Source organism: Pelodiscus sinensis, chromosome 6, assembly GCF_049634645.1.
Source record: "Pelodiscus sinensis isolate JC-2024 chromosome 6, ASM4963464v1, whole genome shotgun sequence".
NCBI lineage: Eukaryota > Metazoa > Chordata > Testudines > Trionychidae > Pelodiscus > Pelodiscus sinensis.
In genome coordinates, this window is record NC_134716.1 from 43,130,388 (window position 1) to 43,150,729 (window position 20,342).

The following is a 20,342-nucleotide window of genomic DNA, read 5'->3' on the forward strand; positions in this document are numbered from 1 at the left end:
CTATTACTGCTTCCAAAAAGTACCAACTAAAATCAGCAGACATACTACTGATCCTGATTTGCCTATTTATGCATCTAGCACGGACTGTAAAAGGTATGAAATGTATATGTAAAGGAAGGTACGTAAAAAAATCTAATTTGCATATTAAAAATTTGGCTTAAGTTTAGTGTACCACCACACAGATATTACACAAACATACTTACACACACACACACACACACATATAAATATACACTTAAGTACACTTTAACCCTTATGGAAAATGCAAGCCTTCCCAATTCTTAATATGCTAAAGAATATTAATGTAGGACATATCAGTATTTGCAATGTGTATAACACGTATCTTTTGTTTTTATGACTTTCTAGCAATTACACAATTTCTAATACTAAGTCCAGTTTCGCTCAAAAGGAGGAAAAATAATTAACAGCATGCCAAATAAAATACAAAATTACTAGCCCATTCCACTCCAATTACAATTAGATTCCAAATGTAATAGTAATGGATATCAAGTTTCTTTCATAGTAAAGCAGAGTCGTCATCTATCAGGATACTGTGATATCTAAAGGAAGAGGAGATATTTACACTCTTGCTTAAGTTGATCCAACTTTAGTTGTTCACAGATATGAAAAAGCCCTCCCTCAACAACCAACCCAAGTTTCATGCTGTCCACACCAGTGCTATGTCAGCAGAAGATGCTTCTCTGCCAATCGCTTCTCACTGAGAAGTAATTATGCCAATGGGAGAGCGCTTCCCCCGTCAGCAAATACACTACAGCTGCGCTGATACAGTGCTGAAGTGTAGACTTGCCCTAAGATAGTTACTTACAGTTACATCACTCAGATAATTCATTGTGATAAATGGCTCAGATGATGCAGTTCTGAAGAAACTTACTCACCTTACCCAATTCAGCCACATAACCAATTTTTTTCTGGTTACTTTTTCCTTGCTGTATTGTTTTTATTGCAAATAGGAAGGAGAGTCTAAATTAATCATTAATTTTGGCTCATTTTGTACTGTAATTGCCATGAACCATAAAGGCACACAGAGGTCACATCCTGGAAGTGTCATAATCAATCAAACAAAACACATACTAACATACGTAAACTGGGTAGGCCTCCCGGAGGGGTACCTCCTCCTTCTGGGCTGGTGGGTGGCCGCTCCACCCTACTGCACACCTGCTTAAAATAGTCCCTGAGTCAGGAGTTCATGACCTGAAGCAAGGTTGGGTTAAAGACAAGAGGCAAATGGTTCAACCCCTGGCCTTGCTTCAGGTCGGGGTGAGAGGCCAATAGTTCAGGTGCACTCCCCCTAGTACAGGGCAGGCAGAAAACCCCAGTCAGTATAAGGGCCTAACCCTCACTTAGGGCTGGCAACAGGCACAGTTAGTTCATAGGCCCAGGCCTTGGTTCAGGCAGGGCGGCAACAAACAATCTGTTCAGGTCCCCAGCCCTGGTCTGGGCAGGGCTGCAGACAATCCCCCTGTTAAGAGACTAGTTCATAAGGTTCAGTCTTGATTCAGGCGGGGCAACAAAGACACACAGAGAATTTATCAGTTCAAATAGCCCTGGCCCTAGGTCAGGGCGGGGCAGCACACAGTCCACCACAAGTTCAGTATGCCCTTGGCCTGTCTCAGGCAGAAGCAATAATCCCTTAATTAGTGGAGCCCTGGCCCTGTTTCAGGGCAGGGCAGCAAGTACTAGTCCAGCAGTTTAGGCCTTGTCCCAAGCTGGGCAGCAAACAAACAGTTTAGCAGTCTAGGGAGCCCTAGCCCTAGGTCAGGGAGGGGCAACAAACACAGGTGTGGGGTCTCCTTGTTCAGGAAGGTGGCAAGCCATTTGCCTGTGGTAGCGATGAGGGGGAGACTGCCACCCGGTTGTGGGTGGCGCAGGCCCTCCCACTCCACTGCGCCCTGGCCCAGCGCCCTAGAAGCACCAGAGTAGCTGCTGTGGGCTCAGCGGGGGCACTACACCGCAACCCACTGGCCTCAGGCCTTTAACAACCCTCACTACTCCCAGGGCCATTTCCCTTCTCCCCTTCAACAGGTACCTGGACTTCTGGCAGAGTCAAGGTTCGGGGAGTCAAGGTTGGTCTCATCCAGCTGGGGTCCTGGTGGTCCGCTCCAGCTCTCAGCCTCTTTCAGGTCCGCTCTGACCACAGCAGGCAGTTCGGCTGGTCCTTGGGGTTCGGCTGGTCCTCAGAGAATGACCCAGCTGGTGGTCCTTGCGGATCCGGTGGGCTCCCACAGTCCCGGGGTACAGGCTGGGGTCGGGGTTCAGGCAGGTCCTCTAGGCCGGCCACTCTTGGATGCCTGGGCCAAGTCTCTGCCTCCCAGGCAGGGAGCTCTATGCAGGCCTCTGGCTCCTCCAGAGGTTGGGCCCAGACTGAGCTCTTAGCCTGGTTATTTATGGTCCTAGGCCTGCCCCGACTTCCAGTCAGGTGACGAGGAGGGGCTATGCTGCACAGAAAATGGCTCCTGGAGGGGTTCCTCTGCCTCCGGGTCGATGGGAGGCCACTGCGCCCCACTACACATATCTCTAAATAAATGTTCTAAATATATTTTAGATGGGATATTCATCACACTGGTAGAGCCAACATTTCCACCTACTATATTCTAAATATCCCTTAAAATAGAACACTTAAGGGAATTATTAGACTCACTGATCATTGCTCTGATCACATAATTTACTCTACCAGCTCTTTCTACCTTGCTATACCCCAAGTTCAAGCTTGCCTTCACTCTCTCAACTGTACCCTAATATCCCTTTTGTATACTCTTGGCTCTTATAGCACTGCTTCCTACCAATAAAGCAAGGAATATGAAATATGCATAATAAGAAAGTGCCAAGCACAATATGGCCCAAATCCTGCAGAGGGGCTCTTGATGTGAAGGCTTTTATATCTAAAAAAATCAGTATTAAAGAGAGATTTTGCTTTCTTTCTATCTGGAACCAATGTTTTCTGTAAGCTATGTACAGTACCTAGATACTATGGTGAACAATGGGTTAAGAAATGCAGATGGACGGATGGATAAGAAAGTTGTATTAAATGGATTATGGGAGAGATACTATCCCATGACCACTTTCCATGGGAAAAAGAGGGAACCGAAAATGTATACATTTACAGAATCTCCTGATATCTTCAGAACTGATGCATACACAGGGTCACTGCTAGCAATTTTGTAGCTTGAAAGCATGCTATACATCATCTACAGTACAGAACAGCTTAGGCAACCAATAAGAAAGTTACCTACCTTTCTGTAATTGTTCTTCAAGATATGTCACACATGTCCATTCCAGGACAAGTAGGAAAAGGTGCAGGGATCCAAGTGATTCAGCCCAGTGAGCCAGGAGAGGACCAGGCTGAGGTCCCACTACAGGACAGGGTTTTACACCTGTGCAGTCACTCAAGGCCCCACAGGAATCTCACCATCATTTCATGGGAGCACACCACCTACCTAGGGTCACGAAAAGCAGAGGTGGCTGCAAGATACACTCTGATGGAAGTATGTTCCAGGCCCAGACTCCTGAGCTGTAGCAGGTACCTATGGAAAATCATGCCAATCTAGATGTAGCCTTGGTGTTGTAGTCAGGCTAAAGGGAAGGACCATAAACTGATAGAAAGTGGTCCCTACCATAAACCAAAGAAAATGTTGTAACCTGGAAAGATTGCCATGTGGAACTACGTGTCCTTCAGGTTGAGGACAGAATACCAATCTCCAGAATCTAGAGCTGGAATAATGGAGGACAAGTAGATGATACGGAATTTGAGTTTCAGTAGGTATCTACTGAGATGTCTCAGGCCAGAATGGTCCGCAGACCATTCAGGAAGTGGGAAAGATGGTTGCCAAATGGGGGAAGAGGGGTTTTGGATCTGTAAGGAAGTCTGGTATGTCACCTCAGGAACATCTTCAGAATGATTTCTTGACTCCCTGTCTGGAGCATGTGAAGTCCAAGGCTGAGACACCAACTTTGAAGTTCTCTCAGATGCTCCTGAAACTGACTTGAGCAGACTGGGATGATTGGGTAAACCACACGGGTTCCACGGATATCAGGCCACCAGCCACTGTCCTTGCAGCAATGCCAGAAGGTATGGTGCCAAAGACTGGGATAGTGATAGAAATGTAGCCGTGTTAGTCTAGGGTAGCTGAAACAAAACACAGGACTATGTAGCACTTAAAAGACTAACAAGATGGTTTATTAGATGATGAGCTTTCGTGGGCCTGGGTCTGGCATAGGCTCATTGGTTAACCATGTACACAGCTACACTTTCACATCCTAATTCGAATCTTGTAAAAAAGACTTAAAAACTGAAACTTAATACTAATGCTTATCTATATTACATTTTATCTTAACTACTCACATCTAAGAAAAAAGTTTTGTATGCAAGGAATTAAGGAAGAACTTGCTATATCAACACTAAAAGCATGCCAACAACCATCACTAGGAGTAAGAAGCAAATGGGGGCTGCACAGCTCCTCTTACATCTGCACTAAAAGATTTAACCAATGTTACTCAGGTCCTTCAGGATAGGGGGCTGGCAGTGTATGGGAGGTGCAGGAACCAGGTCAGGTCTTTGGGGATGTTGGAGCATGGCAGGAAGCCAGGGATATGGGAGGGGTGAGAGAGTGAGGGTTGGAAGGTGAGGAGGGGCTCAGGGTGGGAGGTCTGGTAGGGCTTTCCCCACTCCCAGTTGTCAAGGGTCCTCTCTCTCCCCCAGCCAGTGGGGGACTTTTCTCTCCTCCCAACCCCTGATGGCCAGCAGGGTCCTTCTGCCTCCCCCCTGAGCTCGCAGGGACCTTCTGTTTCTCCCTATCCTCCCTCCTCCTCCCCCCGCGCTAAGGCTACTTACCTGATCTGGTGGCAGGTAAGATGGCAGTGCTCCACTCCTACTGGCTACTCCCTTGGTGGCATGGTTTACCCCACTGGACTCTCTGTAGTGCAGTTCTTCCCTGCTATCTCACTGCCCCCAATGACCACTATCAGTATTGCAACCCTCCACTCTGTGTCCCTGCCTTCCCATGATATGGAAAACAGTCTCCTTCCCAGCACTTCTTGGTACAACCAAACCCTACCTTGCTTTAAGTTATGATAAGACGTAACTGCATACAAAATTTGGTGATCCTAGTTCTTCCCATTAAGGAGGAGTTCTTGAAAGAAACAAACTTACAGACACATAATAACATGAACTCACAAACAGATACACAGATCTCTAAAATATATATATATATATATATATACACAGATGAAGCAGCATACAAAAACAGAGTATGCACAACCTGCCTCAATGGGCATCCTCTGTGCAGACTCTTACAGTGGAATGTACATGTACAAATACTCAAAAAAGAGTGAAGAATTTTTAAATGTTAAAAAGATATATGGGAGCAAAGCCCTCCAATTGTGTGATTATTGTATCATATATACCACATTTCAGAGGATCCATGCCTCAGGTTCACTCTCATAACACAAGATGCCTGCGTACAATATATCTGTACATCCTGAAATGTATTACTTTCATAAAAGGATTTTATTACTATTTTTGTTAATGGAAGACTTTGTCATCTCAGGTAACCAGGTGCCAAATCACTATACATGTCTAAATCTGTTGGATGGAATTGGTGTACTATGTAATAGAATAATTGTTTTAAAAATCTAAATTGGTTATAGTGTTTTCAATTAATAACTCTTTGCTCAAGAGTTTTCATTTAAGAAAGTAAATGTGTATCCCCAAAATTCAATAATCCATAAGGACCCAATATAGCAATTTAACCATTGCCTTTTCAATATTTTAACTACATGGAATACTAGATACAAACTGAGACAGATCTGAGTATGTCCCCAAACGGAATTTTTTCTACAATTTGAAAGGGAAAATTGAGTGCTCAACACCTCAGAAAAATCAGACCCCATTTCTGTTTATCTTCTGCTGGTCTGTGGATGAAGATTTTCATGCCATGGCATCCTATTATTTGAGGACTTTTTTAACATATTTCATTAGAGTAGGGATTTACCACGGTATTCAGTCCAAAAATTTCTCCTCTTTCCTCTAATGTAATTAAGCTATCCACCTGACAACAGCTACTCCACCCCATAAAGTTGTGGGACTTCAGTGATGTTGTACAGGAGAGAAATATTTGGAGATTCTGCAGTATAAAAAATGTCATATATTAACCACAGTACATACCAGTAATGAATCTTTTACGATACATGCTACTTCTTCCAGTGAACTTGTCTTAGTGGAAATCAACCTTTCAAAAAGATGCAGTGTTGCTTTTTCAAGGCTAGGCAGATGACGAAGCCACAAGCTTATGATAGCTGATTCAGAGAGGGCAATCTTCTTCCTGAGTTAATGGGAAAATATTGTTTTCTACAAATTGAGCCATGAAATGAATAAATATTTAAAATAATTGAATATCAAGACAAATATTATTTCACATATACATACTTTTCTACAATTTTAGGAGAAAGCACATTCCTAATTATTACCCACTTTTTACAAATGGGGAAACTGAGCCACTAAAAGATTATGTGATGTACAAAGATAAATTAGAAGTTGTTAACTACCAATGCAACATTTTATTTTGCTATTACTAGGCTCCTTGAGGAAAATTTGACTTTTGTTCAACTTCAGCAATCTCATCTGAACCACTCAAACAATACTGATGGGCTCCAGAGGAAGTAGTGTCCAGCCTTCCTTATCTAAATTTATTCTTCGGGCTATCATAGGTACTTTGAGGAGAATTGGGAAGAAGGTTCTCAGAGGATCCTTTAAATATATGAGGAATTCATCATTTCCAAAAATGTCTTTTAAAAGTTACATAACTGCCATAACTGGAAATTTCAGGGAGGAGGATTTTGTTTTCTTTTGTTGGCTTTTATAAAACACTTCAGACAGCCTGAGGATTGGTTCAGAAAACATTGTGTCTAGAGTAACAGCTACTTTTTCTTCTATCATCTATTATGGCAGAAAATGCCCAGCGATTTCAGCCTTAGATTATGCTCAGTTTAGTGCAGACATACATTATAATTGACAGATGAGCAAAAAGTTTCAAATGTATTAGACAGGCTCCAGCAAAGGCTTCAGTGCATCCGAAGAAAACACCCTTTTCTCTCTAGAAAACATAGGTGAAGGATACTATAATCATTGTTAGGTCTAGAACCTTATATTTTAGTTGACAAAATCTTTCAGTTTCACTGAATGACCCTCTTCCTTAAGCTACTTCCAAGATCAAACTTTTCAAGAATCTGCTTACCATATGAACAAACATCACATAGAAGTTGTTTCTATATATAAATTATAAGGACCCTCATTTGTGCTCACAAAAGGATTCCTCTCTCCAATCAAAACACACAAACATTTTATCACAGGAATGTTCTAAGATATCTGGTCTCATGAGATGCAGAAAGGAGAAAGAATTATTAGTCTGGGTTGTGAGGAGCAGCAGTTGCCCCTGCAAGACACTGCTGTGTTCAGAGGAACATTCAGCATGTGAAGATTCGGGCTTAAGTATGAATATAGTCTTCTTCAGTGGTCTACACAAAAAGTGATTAAATACAAGTCACATTAAAATCTTTAAAATAAGGCCCAGAGATTTCATTTCAACGGTGTAGTTTCATGAAATGGAAGAAATATTCAAGACCACAAGTAGACACCGTGAAAGTCCAGACTCAAAAGTTAAATCACCAGGTCTCAAAGATTCTATTGGAGAGTGGATGGGCCTGTCCTGTCCACATATCATAGGCCCAGTGCCGCCCTCCCACCCCAGCCAGCCAGGAAACAGGAGCAAGGTCAGGGTAAGATCAACGCAGGCAGCCATGAGGAGCCACAGACCCTCCATCTGCCCTGGAAAGGAAGCCTGTGGGGTTTGTGCTAATCCTTAGTTCTATAGGAATTTGTTCTGCAATCTATGACTGGCTCTAAAAATCTCCAAAAATTTCCTTTAGAGATAAAGTTTACCCTTGTGATGTACAGCTCCACTGTACCTGAGGAGCAGAGTTGTCCACCTGGACTTTCAAATGATATTTTAAAAGATATCCATACCCAGGATCCTGAGTGCCTTGAAAATCAGGTTTGAGGTTTTCAGTAAGACTTGATATTATATGTAAAGCTAGCATAAAGAACAGAGGACAGGTCTGATGTGCTTGCAGTAGCCCACAGTGCTTAGGAGATATAATGGTGCATTCTGTACTAGCTGGAATTTCCTAAGATGGCTTCATGCTCAGATGTATTTACCATTGTTGTGAGTCCAGCTGAAAGATGACAAATGCCTGTACAACTGAAACCAAGTCATCATCTGCCAAGGTAGGATGAAGTCTCCTTGCTAACCAGAGATTGTAGAAAGCTACTTGTGGACACTTAGGTGAGCGCTTAGCCTCATCATGAAATCCAAAAGCATTCCTAACCTATGGACTGAAATGATCAGTTGTGGGTATGTACCTTCAACCAAAGGAGAATGCATCGCAACTACAAACTTCCCATAGTATTTTTTCTCTCCTCATTAACATCACACCTCTCTTGCTCAGGTTCAACTTCAATCGGCTATTCTTCCTCCATGAGCTATTCTCTTGCAAAAACTGGACCACCAAGATGGCAGAAGTATAAACAATTCTACATGTCATAATTTTATTCAAGAAAGAGTCTAGTTAAAAATAATCTGCTGGGAGATACAAGACTTGAAAATGTCAAGAAACAAGTTCTCAACAAATATGGGAACTATTGAGCAACACAAAGACAAGAATATAACACAGATTTTTAGTATGCAAGGACACAAAATTAAATCCTGAGCTGTAATTTCTAAAGTTAGGAAAGATCCAGCACATTTATGGCAAAGAGATACAAACTCTCAATGAAAAGCAAAATCTAAAAAACAAAGACAATGACAATAACAATGCCTAGTACATATTATAAGGGAAAGTAGAAATGAAATAGCCCATCAGAAATCTGAAATCGGTATTTTCCTTCCAACTTCAGCTCTGCTATTTAGGCAAAAAGAAAATATTTTGTTAGAAGAGAGTAGCTATTCAATGCATCCAGCCTGAAAATTCACCAAATATTAATTTCAACTGAACACAGCTACTATTATTTTTAGTAAGAAGGCATAATCTTTATGGTCTATGTTACTTACTTTAAAAATGTCTCATTCACAGCTTCTAAAAACTCTGAGCTGAGAACTTCTTGTGATCCACCTCCATGATAGGTAAGGAGTGCTTCCAGTAGAGGAGTCACATCAGGCAACGTGATAAGAGGTACGCAGAAAAGAGACACTGCATTTACATAATCATCTGAAACTCTGGAGAAATAAAAAACGTTTATTTTAGGGAGGGAGAAACAGAAGTGTTAAAATCTAAAGTTAAGAAAATATCTATTTATTGTAGTAAATGCTGAAGTATTCTGAGATGCAAATTCTTAAATCCACCAAAATTTCTGTATGTTTGTACTGAGGACCATAGTAAACATACTGAAAAGAATTCCAAAGTGCTGGCAAACGTTCACTATCTACAATAGTGGTAGAAATGTAGCCGTGTTAGTCTGGTGCAGCTGAAACAAAAAACAGGACTGAGTAGCACTTTAGAGACTAACAAGATGGTTTAATAGGTGATGAGCTTTCGTGGGCCAGACCCACTTCCTCAGATCAAATAGTGGAAGAAAATTGTCACAACCATATATACCAAAGGATACAATTAAAAAAATGAACACATATGAAAAGGACAAATCAAATTTCAGAACAGAAGGGGGATGGGGGGAGGGGAAGGTAAATGTCTGTGAGCTAGTCTTCTTTACACTGGCAGGAGGGTGCTAACTGTGTATCCAAAATTAGCAATGACATATATAAAAATAAGTATTTCACAGCTTATGTACAAAATTATTTGTTGGTACCCACAAATATGAACTTTGGAAATAACATTTAATAAGTTATATTTTGTAGATATGGATCTTCTTTTGAAGAGAGACATCCTCTTGGAAAAGGGGTATTAATGGATAAAATCAATATAATTTCTAATACCCTCATTCATGAAGACTACAGGCAGTCCCCCGGTTACGTACAACACAGGGACTCTAGGTTTGTTCTTAAGTCGAATTTGTATGTAAGTCGGAACTGGTACATATTGTAGGGGAAACTCTAGCCAAACATTTCTCCAGAGCTCAGTTTTATTCTCCCACACCTCACTTCCCTCAGTCCTTTATTCTCAAGCTGAGGTGTCTGCTGAGAAAAGCCGCTCCACGTCTCCCTGGTCTGCTGGGGGGAAGCAGCTAGTGTGGGGTTGCCTCACCCCGTTTGTAAGTAGGGATCCGATGTAAGTCGGATCCATGTAACCCGGGGACTGCCTGTATAGTTATTTACAGTGTTCATACTCAGCAATAAGAACTGTGATTTGTTAAGAGTCTGATTTCTATTACAGTGGAGAAATGTTACATGATATATTTTCGAAATCTTCCAAATTTACAATTTAATATCTCCAGTTTAAAAATGAATATTGAAATAGGTGTAAGTATCAGAGGGGTAGCCGTGTTACCCCTCTGATACTTGACACCATGCAAGGCACTATATTTAGCCATATGGAGTGGAAATCTATCAACCTCATGAAGAAACTTGCACAAGTACAGATATCTTTCTCTCCAAATGCAAACGGATGGACATCATACCAAATGGACTGAAGGTGAAAAATCCAATACTATCTACATGCTGCACAGACTACAGAGAGAGATTATGCCATACACTATCTAAAAAACTGAGGAACCACCTGATCAGCATCCTGTACAGCAAACAGGAAAACATCAAAAATGACCTCTTCAATCTGGAGTCTCATAAAAAACCAACCTTCCCCACAAATGGATTTTAACTTACTAAAATAAGACAGGAGATCTACATTACACACTCCACTTCTCTACAGAGGAAAAAGGACTGTAAGCTGTCTAAAATCCTACCTGCCACATGGGGCCACAACATGGGGCCCTAACTCACCCAGCAATATTATCTATCTTTCCAGCTACACACTCAGCCCGGCAGAAGAGTCCGTTCTATCTCGGGGACTCTCTTTTTGCCCCACCAACCCCAGTAACATGATACAGTTCTGCGATGATCTGGAAGCCTATTTTCGCCGTCTCCATTTCAAGGAATACAGGCAGTCCCCGGGTTACATACGAGATAGTGACTGTAGGTTTGTTCTTAAGTTGAATCTGTATGTAAATCGGAACTGGCGTCCAGATTCAGCCGCTGCTGAAACTGACCGCCAGTTCTGACTTACATAGATTCAACTTAAGAACCCCAAGCTTCCCCAAGTCAGCTGCTGCTGAAACTGATGAGCGCTGATTCCAGGAAGCCTGGGGCAGAGCAACTCTGCCTCGGGCTTCCTGTAGTCAGCGCTGGTCAGTTTCAGCAGCGGCTGACTTGGGGACGCCTGGGGCAGAGCAACTGGGATGCTGCTGGGTTGCTCCAGTAGCACCCCTCGGCGCTACTGGACCAACCCAGCAGCACCCCAGCTGCTCTGCCCCAGGCGTCCTGATTCAGCCACTGCTGAAACTGACCTGCAGCGGCTGAATCAGGACCTGGGGCAGAGCAGCTGGGATGCTGCCGGGTTGGTCCAGTAGTGCCCAGAGCGGGTGCTGCAGGACCAATCCGCAGCGCCCCAGCTGCTCTGCTCCAGGGTCCAAAACAAAAGCCTGGTCTGCTGGGGGGGGGCGCAGCACACTATCCATGTCCCCCCCCCAGCAGACCAGGGACACGGGGAGCAGAGCAGCAGCGGCAGTGTCCCCCCCGCGGCTGCGGCTTCAGTCCCGGTGCCTGTGGTCTGCTGGGGACCGTCCCCAGCAGACCACAGGCACCGGGACCCAAGCGGCAGCAGCGGGCGGGTTCCCGCGCTTCTGAGGCTTTGCTAGAGCAAAGCCTCAGAAGCGCGGGAACCCCCGCTGCTGCCGCATGAGACCCGGTGCCTGTGGTCTGCTGGGGACGGTCCCCAGCAGACCACAGGCACCGGGTCTCAAGCGGCAGCAGCAGCGGTTCCCGCGCTTCCGAGGCTTTGCTCTGGCAAAGCCTCAGAAGCGCGGGAACCCGCCCGGTGCCCCTGGTCTGCTGGAGACGATCTCCAGCAGACCAGGGGCACCGGAGCAGCTTACGAACGGGGCTTTCTCGCCCCGGAGCTCGCAGGTAGCAATCCGCTACCTCGACCTCCGGGGCGAGAAAGCCCCGTTCGTAAGTGCGGATCCGACGTAAGTCGGATCCGCGTAAGTTGGGGACTGCCTGTACTTCCAACACAACACTGAACAGTGCACTGCCACACAGATACCCTCCCACCAACAGCACAAGAAGAACTCCACATGGAATCCTCCTGAGGGTCGAAATGACAGTCTGGACCACTACATAGAATGCTTCCGTCGACGTGCACAGGCAGAAATTGTGGAAAAACAGAATCGCTTGCCTTGTAACCTTAGTCGTGCAGAATGCAATGCCATCCACAGCCTCTGGAACAACTCTGAAATTATAATCAAAGACGCTGATAAAGGAGGTGCTGTTTCATCATGAACAGGCCTGACTACCTAAAGGAGGCTGCCAGACAACTCTCCAATACCAAATTCTACAGGCCACTTTCCTCAGATCCCACTAAGGAATACACTAAGAAACTGCATCATCTGCTCAGGGCACTCCCCACACAAGCACAGGAACAAATCAACACACCCTTAGAGCCCCGACCAGGGTTGTTCTATCTATTACCCAAGATCCACAAACCTGGAGATCCTGGATGCCCCATCATCTCCGGCATTGGCACTCTCACTGAAGGACTGTCTGGATATGTGAACTCTCTACTCAGACCCTATCCCACCAGCACTCCCAGTTACCTCCGTGAAACTACTGATAAAAATCCCTACATAAAAGAATAAATGGACAAATCAGATATTAGGAATGGCAACATACAAAAATCTGTAGGGGAACACTTCAAACTCCCTGGACACACTATTGCAGATCTAAAGGTAGCCATCCTGCAGCAAAAAAACTTCAGGACCAGACTTCAGAGAGAAACTGCTGACCTACAGTTCATCTTCAAGTTTGACACAATCAACTCAGGATTAAACAAAGACTGTGAATGACTAGCTAACTACAAAAGCAGCTTCTCCTCTTGGAATTCACACCTCCAGATCAGCTGCTAGAAGTGGGCCTCATCCTCCCTGATTGGATCCACCTCGTCATCTCTAGCCTGATTCTGGCCTGCATATTTATACCTGCCTCTGGAAATTTCCACTACATGCATCTGACGAAGTGGGTCTTTGCCCACGAAAGCTTATGCTCCAACACTTCAGTTAGTCCATAAGGTGCCACAGGACTCCTCGCCGAAATAGGTGTAGAGATTCAGGCTTGGACTCTAAGACTCTGTGAGGTGGGAGGGTCCCAGAGCTGCAGCTGATCCTGAATATCTACACCTCAATTAAACAACTCGGGGGAGGGGGAGGGAGGGAGGGAGAGAGAGAGAGAGTGCGTGAGTGAGAGAGGGAAAGCATTCATACTAAGGCAGATTCAGACAAGGCTCTTTGCATGAGAAACAAGGATGGGAGTCGGGGGTAGGTTGTAGGGATTAAGCAACTAGTCAACTACCTGATAAGCAAATGCTTGAGTAGGAACTCAACTAGGAACTCCCGCCACCCCACCGCCCCAGCAAATGGGGGGGGAGTCGGAACCGGTGCTGGGGGAAGCTGGCTTAAAAGCCAGTTCCCCCCAGCACCATCTCTGCAGGGGGCAGGAGAAGCAGAGGACAGTGAGGAAACAGCACAAACAGGGACTGAAACGTTCCCGCTCACGTCAGTCCCAACTGCTGCTCCTCTCCCTTTCCCACTGCCCATGGCTCCTGTACATTCCAACAGGAGAGAGTCAGCAGGACAGCGAATGCCCCCCTTATCAACTAATTGAGTAATAGATGGAAATTCCATCAACTATTTGATTATCTGATTAATAGAAATTTAACATCCCTAGTTGGTTGCCCCAGAGCTAATACAAAGATTCAGTTTCCATGTAGATGACCAAATCCCCTCCTGTCTCCTATTGCAGTTTTCTCTGGGACTGGACAACCAACTATTCTGCTGACAATGTACAAGAAGGAGTATAATCCTCCTTTCTTGACTTCCACTATATAAGCCCTGTAGAATTAGCACAAGTAGTAAAAAAATATTTTGTTACTTAAGTGAGCAGCTATGACAGAACATAGAGGAAACCATCACCCTTCATGAGGGATATGTTCTTGAGATCACCGTGAATGGTGAAATCTGCAAATACTGGTGAGGGAGGAGGTGCTTCCATCACAAAGCTACATTGTCTTCATAAAAGAATGCATTGATGCAATAAATTAATATATACATGTAATAAAGCAATAAACATATATAATATCTAAAATTTCCCAGTACGGCATCACTGTAGCTTCAATTTCCTTTATAACTTTCAGGCTCTGTTACTACAGCACACTGAAAAAGAATCATCACTCTGTGCCAAGTGCTTGGACTACTGTGGAGCAGCACACTGTGAATATGTTAAGCCATGAATAGCAAAACAGCGAAGGGCGAGGGCTTTCTGTACATAGAGTGCATCGCCGAGTAAAATGGACACATTTACAAAAGCTTGTCAAGTAACAACCATACTTCAATTCAATACATGTGGTACGTATCCAGTGCTTTTTTTGTGATGGTACTGCCCGGTACGCAGTACCGGCATCTCCAGACACAGTACCAGCACCTCCAGTCAGAGCTCAACAACTTTTCGCCTGGAGTACTGGCACTTTTTTTTTTTAAGCAAAAAAAGCACTGTACGTATCCCTCTATTTTTGCTGACAAACTTTGATTCTGATGTAAGCAACTATGAAAATAATTTTTAATTGTTTATTAAAAGGTTATGGTCTTCATTTCAAAAAGCCCAGAGTACAAGACATACTAAGGAGAGGTAGATACAAAGTGGGTAGGAAAACTAGAACTAAGTGTAGTTCCCTTATTAAAGGGGCCTCTGACTTCTAGTCGGAGGATCCTTTGTGCTGCAATCTAGCCCTAGAGACTAAAACTCCCATGAGCCCTTGGGAAAAAGGGGGAACAGTGCCTCTTCCAGGCTATACAGATGGAGACTTAGGCTAGGCTCTATTTTTGGAGAGAGGCACCAGGCTGCCGGTGTGGAGCCTTTTCTAAGCCAGGAACTGTTGTGTTGCAGCTAGAGCCTATTACTGAGTTTGTTACTGCTGGGGCTTGGATCTAGCAGGCTGCTTTGGTGGCTGCTGTTGATTGTCCCTGGAGAGGAGAGATCCTGGCTGTGCCTATGGCTGGGAAGAGCTTAAATAAACCTACACAGGAGGTGACTGGTTAACTGGGCTGTTTGGAAAAGTGCTGCCTGGGTCAGAGCACAAAAGACAAACTGACTCTGGGTGCAATGAGAGCCAGAGTGATCTGCCCAGGGAACCAGAGCTGCTGGCATTTGGTGAGGCCTGCTCCAGTGGCAGAGGGATTTTGCAGCTGGCTGCTCAGCTTGGACTAACATACACAGAACATGTACAGTGCTGTCTCCACTCCAGCTGCAGATCTTCAAGTGCGCCCACGCAAGCAAGTGTCTGGGACTCTGAATCCATTGGAGTACACACTCTGGTGGGTAGAATAAATGGTGGCAGTGCAAATGCCAGATGGATAAGTTTCCTTTCTTTCTGTGTACTTTTTAATTGATTTTGTTCACTTTTATTCTGTTAAACCCGGTTTCTTTAAGTTGTTAAGTAAAAGCGTGTTAATTCTAATTTAATCAGTTAGATATATCTAATTTATAATTGTTGACTTGGGAGTTAGTTCTAGGTTATCACTGGAATAATTTTATTCCTGGAGGCTCCCAAAGCACACCATAAGTGTGTACAGGGCCAGCCAGGTGGAGGCACCGCCATTATATAGTCTTTGGAAGCAAGGGACTGCAGCAAGAGGGTGGATAGGGAATCCCCAACTAATCACCACCACCACCACTGGGGTACTCAGAATCTCCTTTTATGTTAAAAACATCAGGCTCCCAGGCATACATTAGTATGACCAGCTCCCAGGTAACCCAGGGAGAAAAAAGGGAAGTTACATAAGCAAATATAATTAATTGTTCTTTTTAACTAAAGAAATATTGCTGCCAAGTCAGCTCAAACAGCACTTCTATCACCCAATTATATGTATTGACTCAGTGGGTCTACTTGTGTTGAGTATCATCTGGATAATAATCTCAATGGAACTACTGTGAGAATCAGGACTCCTCAACATAAGTAATAAATTTGGACTCGTTACATAGTAAGCATACAATAATATGTGCACTGTTCATTGATATGATAAACAAGGAAAGAAAATACATAACTGTTAAAGAAGGACATGTACTATACACAAAGTCTATGATTATCTGGTAAATAAAAGGTTTTCTGTCATGTTCCATTTAATTAGCTTGTGCAATACCGAAGCTGTATTTTAAGTCTAAATACTTATTTCAAAACATTTTTCAGAAGGACCTCACTGAACTTTAATGATTCAAACTAAGACATCGTAAAATGAAGTTTAGATAACACTTACCTCCCTGGAATGTTAAGTCCATTAAACTGATTTCCTTTGAGTTCTGTCAGTAATGATAAGACTATCTGTTAAGGAAAATCAATGAGATTAAAAACACAGAGCAAATAGGATGGCATCAGTCATCATTTTGTTTTTGTGTAATAGTTCAATTATGGTAAACAGCCTTCTCTATAGACTGTCCCTCCTTCCCCCCCCACATCCGCAATCAGTGCCAAATCAAAGTGTTCAAGACAATTACAGGTACTACAATTGTTGAATACCAATCATATATCATTCCCATCGCACAATTTGTAAGCAAATAAGTGAAATATTACAGATCTGCATCTCCAAGAGTTAAGAGAAAACTAATTTTTAAAAAAGCATTACAATAGGAAAATAATGATAAAATATGTAGTAAATCTTCATTTTGAAATATTATTCCCATGATTTTACAGGGTATATGAAAAAAAAATCAATCATTTCCTCAACATACAGTGTGCACAGTCAAAAAGAAAATAATTCAGAAAGTTACTTTCTGGAAAATAAATGCCACAAAATATTTTCCCAGTTATTAAATTTCATAATCTACTATATATCTGATAGAGTTTGTCTGTTTGTTCAAGAACTGCTCCTAAATGGAAAGAGCTAGGCCCACTAAATTCCGTATACAGCTTCCTCTTATCACAATTTAAAGCAGTGCAAGGGTTTGGTGGTACCAGGAAATGGGATGTGCCTGGAATGGGATTACTTCTCATAAAACCATACATGAAAGAGACAGAATCACCAGGCAGGTGAAAGGGTCTGACTGCAGGTGCACCCCCTTCCAATCAGGGACTACTCCATCCCTGAGCCTCCAACCCCCCAGGCTCCCTTTAGGGAGGCGCTTCCCCTCAGCCCCGAGAGTCATACAGTGATATTGCTGGCTATTCCCCTTCATCGAGGAGTGAGAAGAAAATGCAGTTTGTGGCATTCCTCCCACTGCCTGGGGAGCACCAAAGAAAGACAAGCTTTGTACTTTGTCCTCTCTCCCTAACAGGGACAGAAAGGGGAAAAACTAGAAGCCCTCTTATGTATCTCGGGGAGGGGCTGCCCTCCCCCACCCAGTCTCCTGCCTAGAGCCTCTCTTCATCCCCCAACCTTGACTCCTGCACCCCCCACACCTGAAGCCCCAAAGCCCTTCCTTAAGTACCAAAGCAATACCAGGTAAATGTGCTAGTGTTACAAAAACATTTTAGCTAAAATTAATTTCAGTGATACACTTGAGAGAATGAGGTTTTTAAAAAACATACACTTTGGTATAACCCTCCCATTTTTTTACCTCTTGTTATCTCCCATTTCATCTTTCTTAAAAAACTATAAGGGTATGTCTACACTACCACCCTATGTTCCACGAGGAGTAACGGTAGTTCAAATTAGGAAGCCTAATTCGAACTACCCACTCCGTGCTGCGTGTAGCCGCGGGCACGGAGTCCGAACTACCAGGGATTTAAAAATGGCAGCGCCCGGCAAGATGCAAATGAAGCCCGGGGTATTTAAATCCCGGGCTTCATTTGCAACTTCAATTGACTACATTAAACACCCTAGTTTGAACTAGGGTGGTAGTGTAGAAATACCCTAAAAGAGTAACCAAGATATGAAAAAATAACAGTCATTCAAATTCATGTTTCTTATAGCAGCATTTTCCAACAGTCTTACAGACTGGTGATTTATTACTAATAAAATCTCCATTATACAAAATACTCACATTTTTAATCAGTTTAGAATAGTAATCTACAGACGTGTAGCCAAGAGCAGAAATAAAGGTACCCGTACCAACTTCATTAGTTCCCCACTCAGAAGAAGAAAGGAGATGGCACAGCAAACTCTTGAAAAAATCAACAGTGAGGGAGAAACAATATATTAAGCCATGTTTTAGTATATGATATCTTTAATGGGTAAAATCCTCAGATAGATTGTGGCTATTTTGAAAAACACTACTAATATACTTTGGTCACAAAAAACCAAGTGAGTTGCTCAGGTGAAGAGCATTTGTAAAAGCAGGGCTGTTGATCCTATCACAACTCTCCTTGTATTCTGCTTATCTAAATAATCACATTTCAGTTAAATATAGCTTTTTTAATTTCTGATTATCAAATGTTATATTCTAATGGAATACACTAATAGACAATGGCTATTTCTCACTCCCATGGTTCATTTTGGTGTATGCTGAATCAGGACTTTACATATTATAACTATCTAAACAACATACAAATACAATGATTAATCATATGAAAGTGTATATGAAAACTAGATTATTATGACTGAGTGAATCAGGATTAGCAAATACTGAATAAGGCACCCCTTGAAAAAGACCTCTTCAAAATATGTATTTGGAAGGAAAGTTAAGATCTAAGTCCTATGACATCTATGGTAGGAGCCTTTGATCTACTTTATTTATTTGTGAACAAAGAACCTCATCTATAATTCTTAACTAAAAAGAAAGAGGCAGTTTGTTAATTCCTGCTTTCAACTCCAATCCAAATATTTATATGTGCTTTCTGAATGTCTAACTAGTTTACTGGTCCTAGAATTAAAAATATGCCCAGGTCAATGTACCGTACAAAAGAGATAATAAACAAGCAGTGGAAAGTCTAAAGGCATTAATGAAATATCAAGAGAAGTGCCTCCCAAACTCTTGTTTAAATTTTTTATTATTTAATACAGTATTATTTAATACAGTATTACTTTACAATGTTGAACTTTTATAGTAATGCCTGAATTCTAGTATTTTTTAAAGATTTATTTTACAACCTTGAGCAAAAAAACAAAAACAAAACAAAAAACAGCAGTTCTACTGCCATCTAGCGGCAAATGTTCTAAAAACTGAAGATGAAAGGAAAATATTGCAGCAATTGTTTTAATACAGCAGTTCAGCAGAAGCACTTAATATACATTTTTAAATCGGAAAGCATTTTAAATCAGCATTAAAACAAAACTTACATGGTGTGCAAGCTTCCAAATATAATCAAAATAGAAACTTGAAATCTATTTATCTTTACATTTTTCCTAAATTTCCCCGTAATTAAATTACTAATTACCCTGGTTATTGCTATTTGTTTTTAAATTAGCTCTTAAAAGGATATCAAACTTTCAGATGGATGGCACCTGGAAACAGAGGGTTCAGAAACTGCAATGGGACAAAGGGATGTATTGCTGGTCTGAATGGAAGTTGAAGGATTCAGGGAGCTGGCAAAACTGAAGACTCCCTATCCAGGCTTGGGCTACGTCTACACCGCAAGTTTTTGTGGCAGAAAATATGCTAATGAGGAATGCATTAGCATAAATCGTGGTCTCATTAGCATATTTTATGCCGTTTCTTTTTGTGCAAGGGGTTTTTTCACAAAAGAAGCAGTGTAGCTGCTTCCGTTGAGACGCATAAGGACCTTACACAAAATGGGGGTTTTGCGCAAAAAGAAACGGCAGAAAATATGCTAACAAGATTGCGACTTTAGAGTCAGAGGAAACTGCCACTAGGAACAATGAGTGCTGTGCACTATTCATCATTACATGCAAACTAGAAGGCCTCCTACAGGAGCCTGGAAGCCTTCTTAGTGTTTTGGGGGTTTTTTTGCTTTGAGTCAAGCACCACAATTAGGCCCTGAATCTACAGAAAGCTCTACTAACAAATTATGTCTCTTCTAACTTCTGTCATTTGATTGAGCGGGTCTAGTATAGACCCTGTGATTGACTGGAGGAGTGCTGAAGGATTAAACTCTGGTAGCTAAAGGTGTTGGCAGGAAGCCAGAACCACCAGTGGAATACAGTGCTGAAATTAAAGTTGTAA

At 42.6% G+C, this 20,342-nt stretch overlaps 1 protein-coding gene across 13 annotated transcripts in view; it reads right to left on the minus strand.

The window, feature by feature from the left end:
* FANCC (FA complementation group C) overlaps positions 1-20,342 on the minus strand; it is a 170,917-nt gene that overhangs the window by 79,754 nt on the left and 70,821 nt on the right. For 12 of the 13 annotated variants that reach the window (XM_075931816.1, XM_075931810.1, XM_075931806.1 and 9 more), the window contains exons 5-8: positions 18,264-18,383; positions 16,541-16,605; positions 9,123-9,287; positions 6,182-6,338 (exon numbers count right to left, since the gene is read on the minus strand). In XM_075931816.1, the coding sequence (XP_075787931.1) occupies positions 6,182-6,338; positions 9,123-9,287; positions 16,541-16,605; positions 18,264-18,383 (507 nt within the window). The remainder of the gene's footprint in view (positions 1-6,181; positions 6,339-9,122; positions 9,288-16,540; positions 16,606-18,263; positions 18,384-20,342) is intronic. The other variant, XM_075931818.1, reaches the window with a different exon arrangement.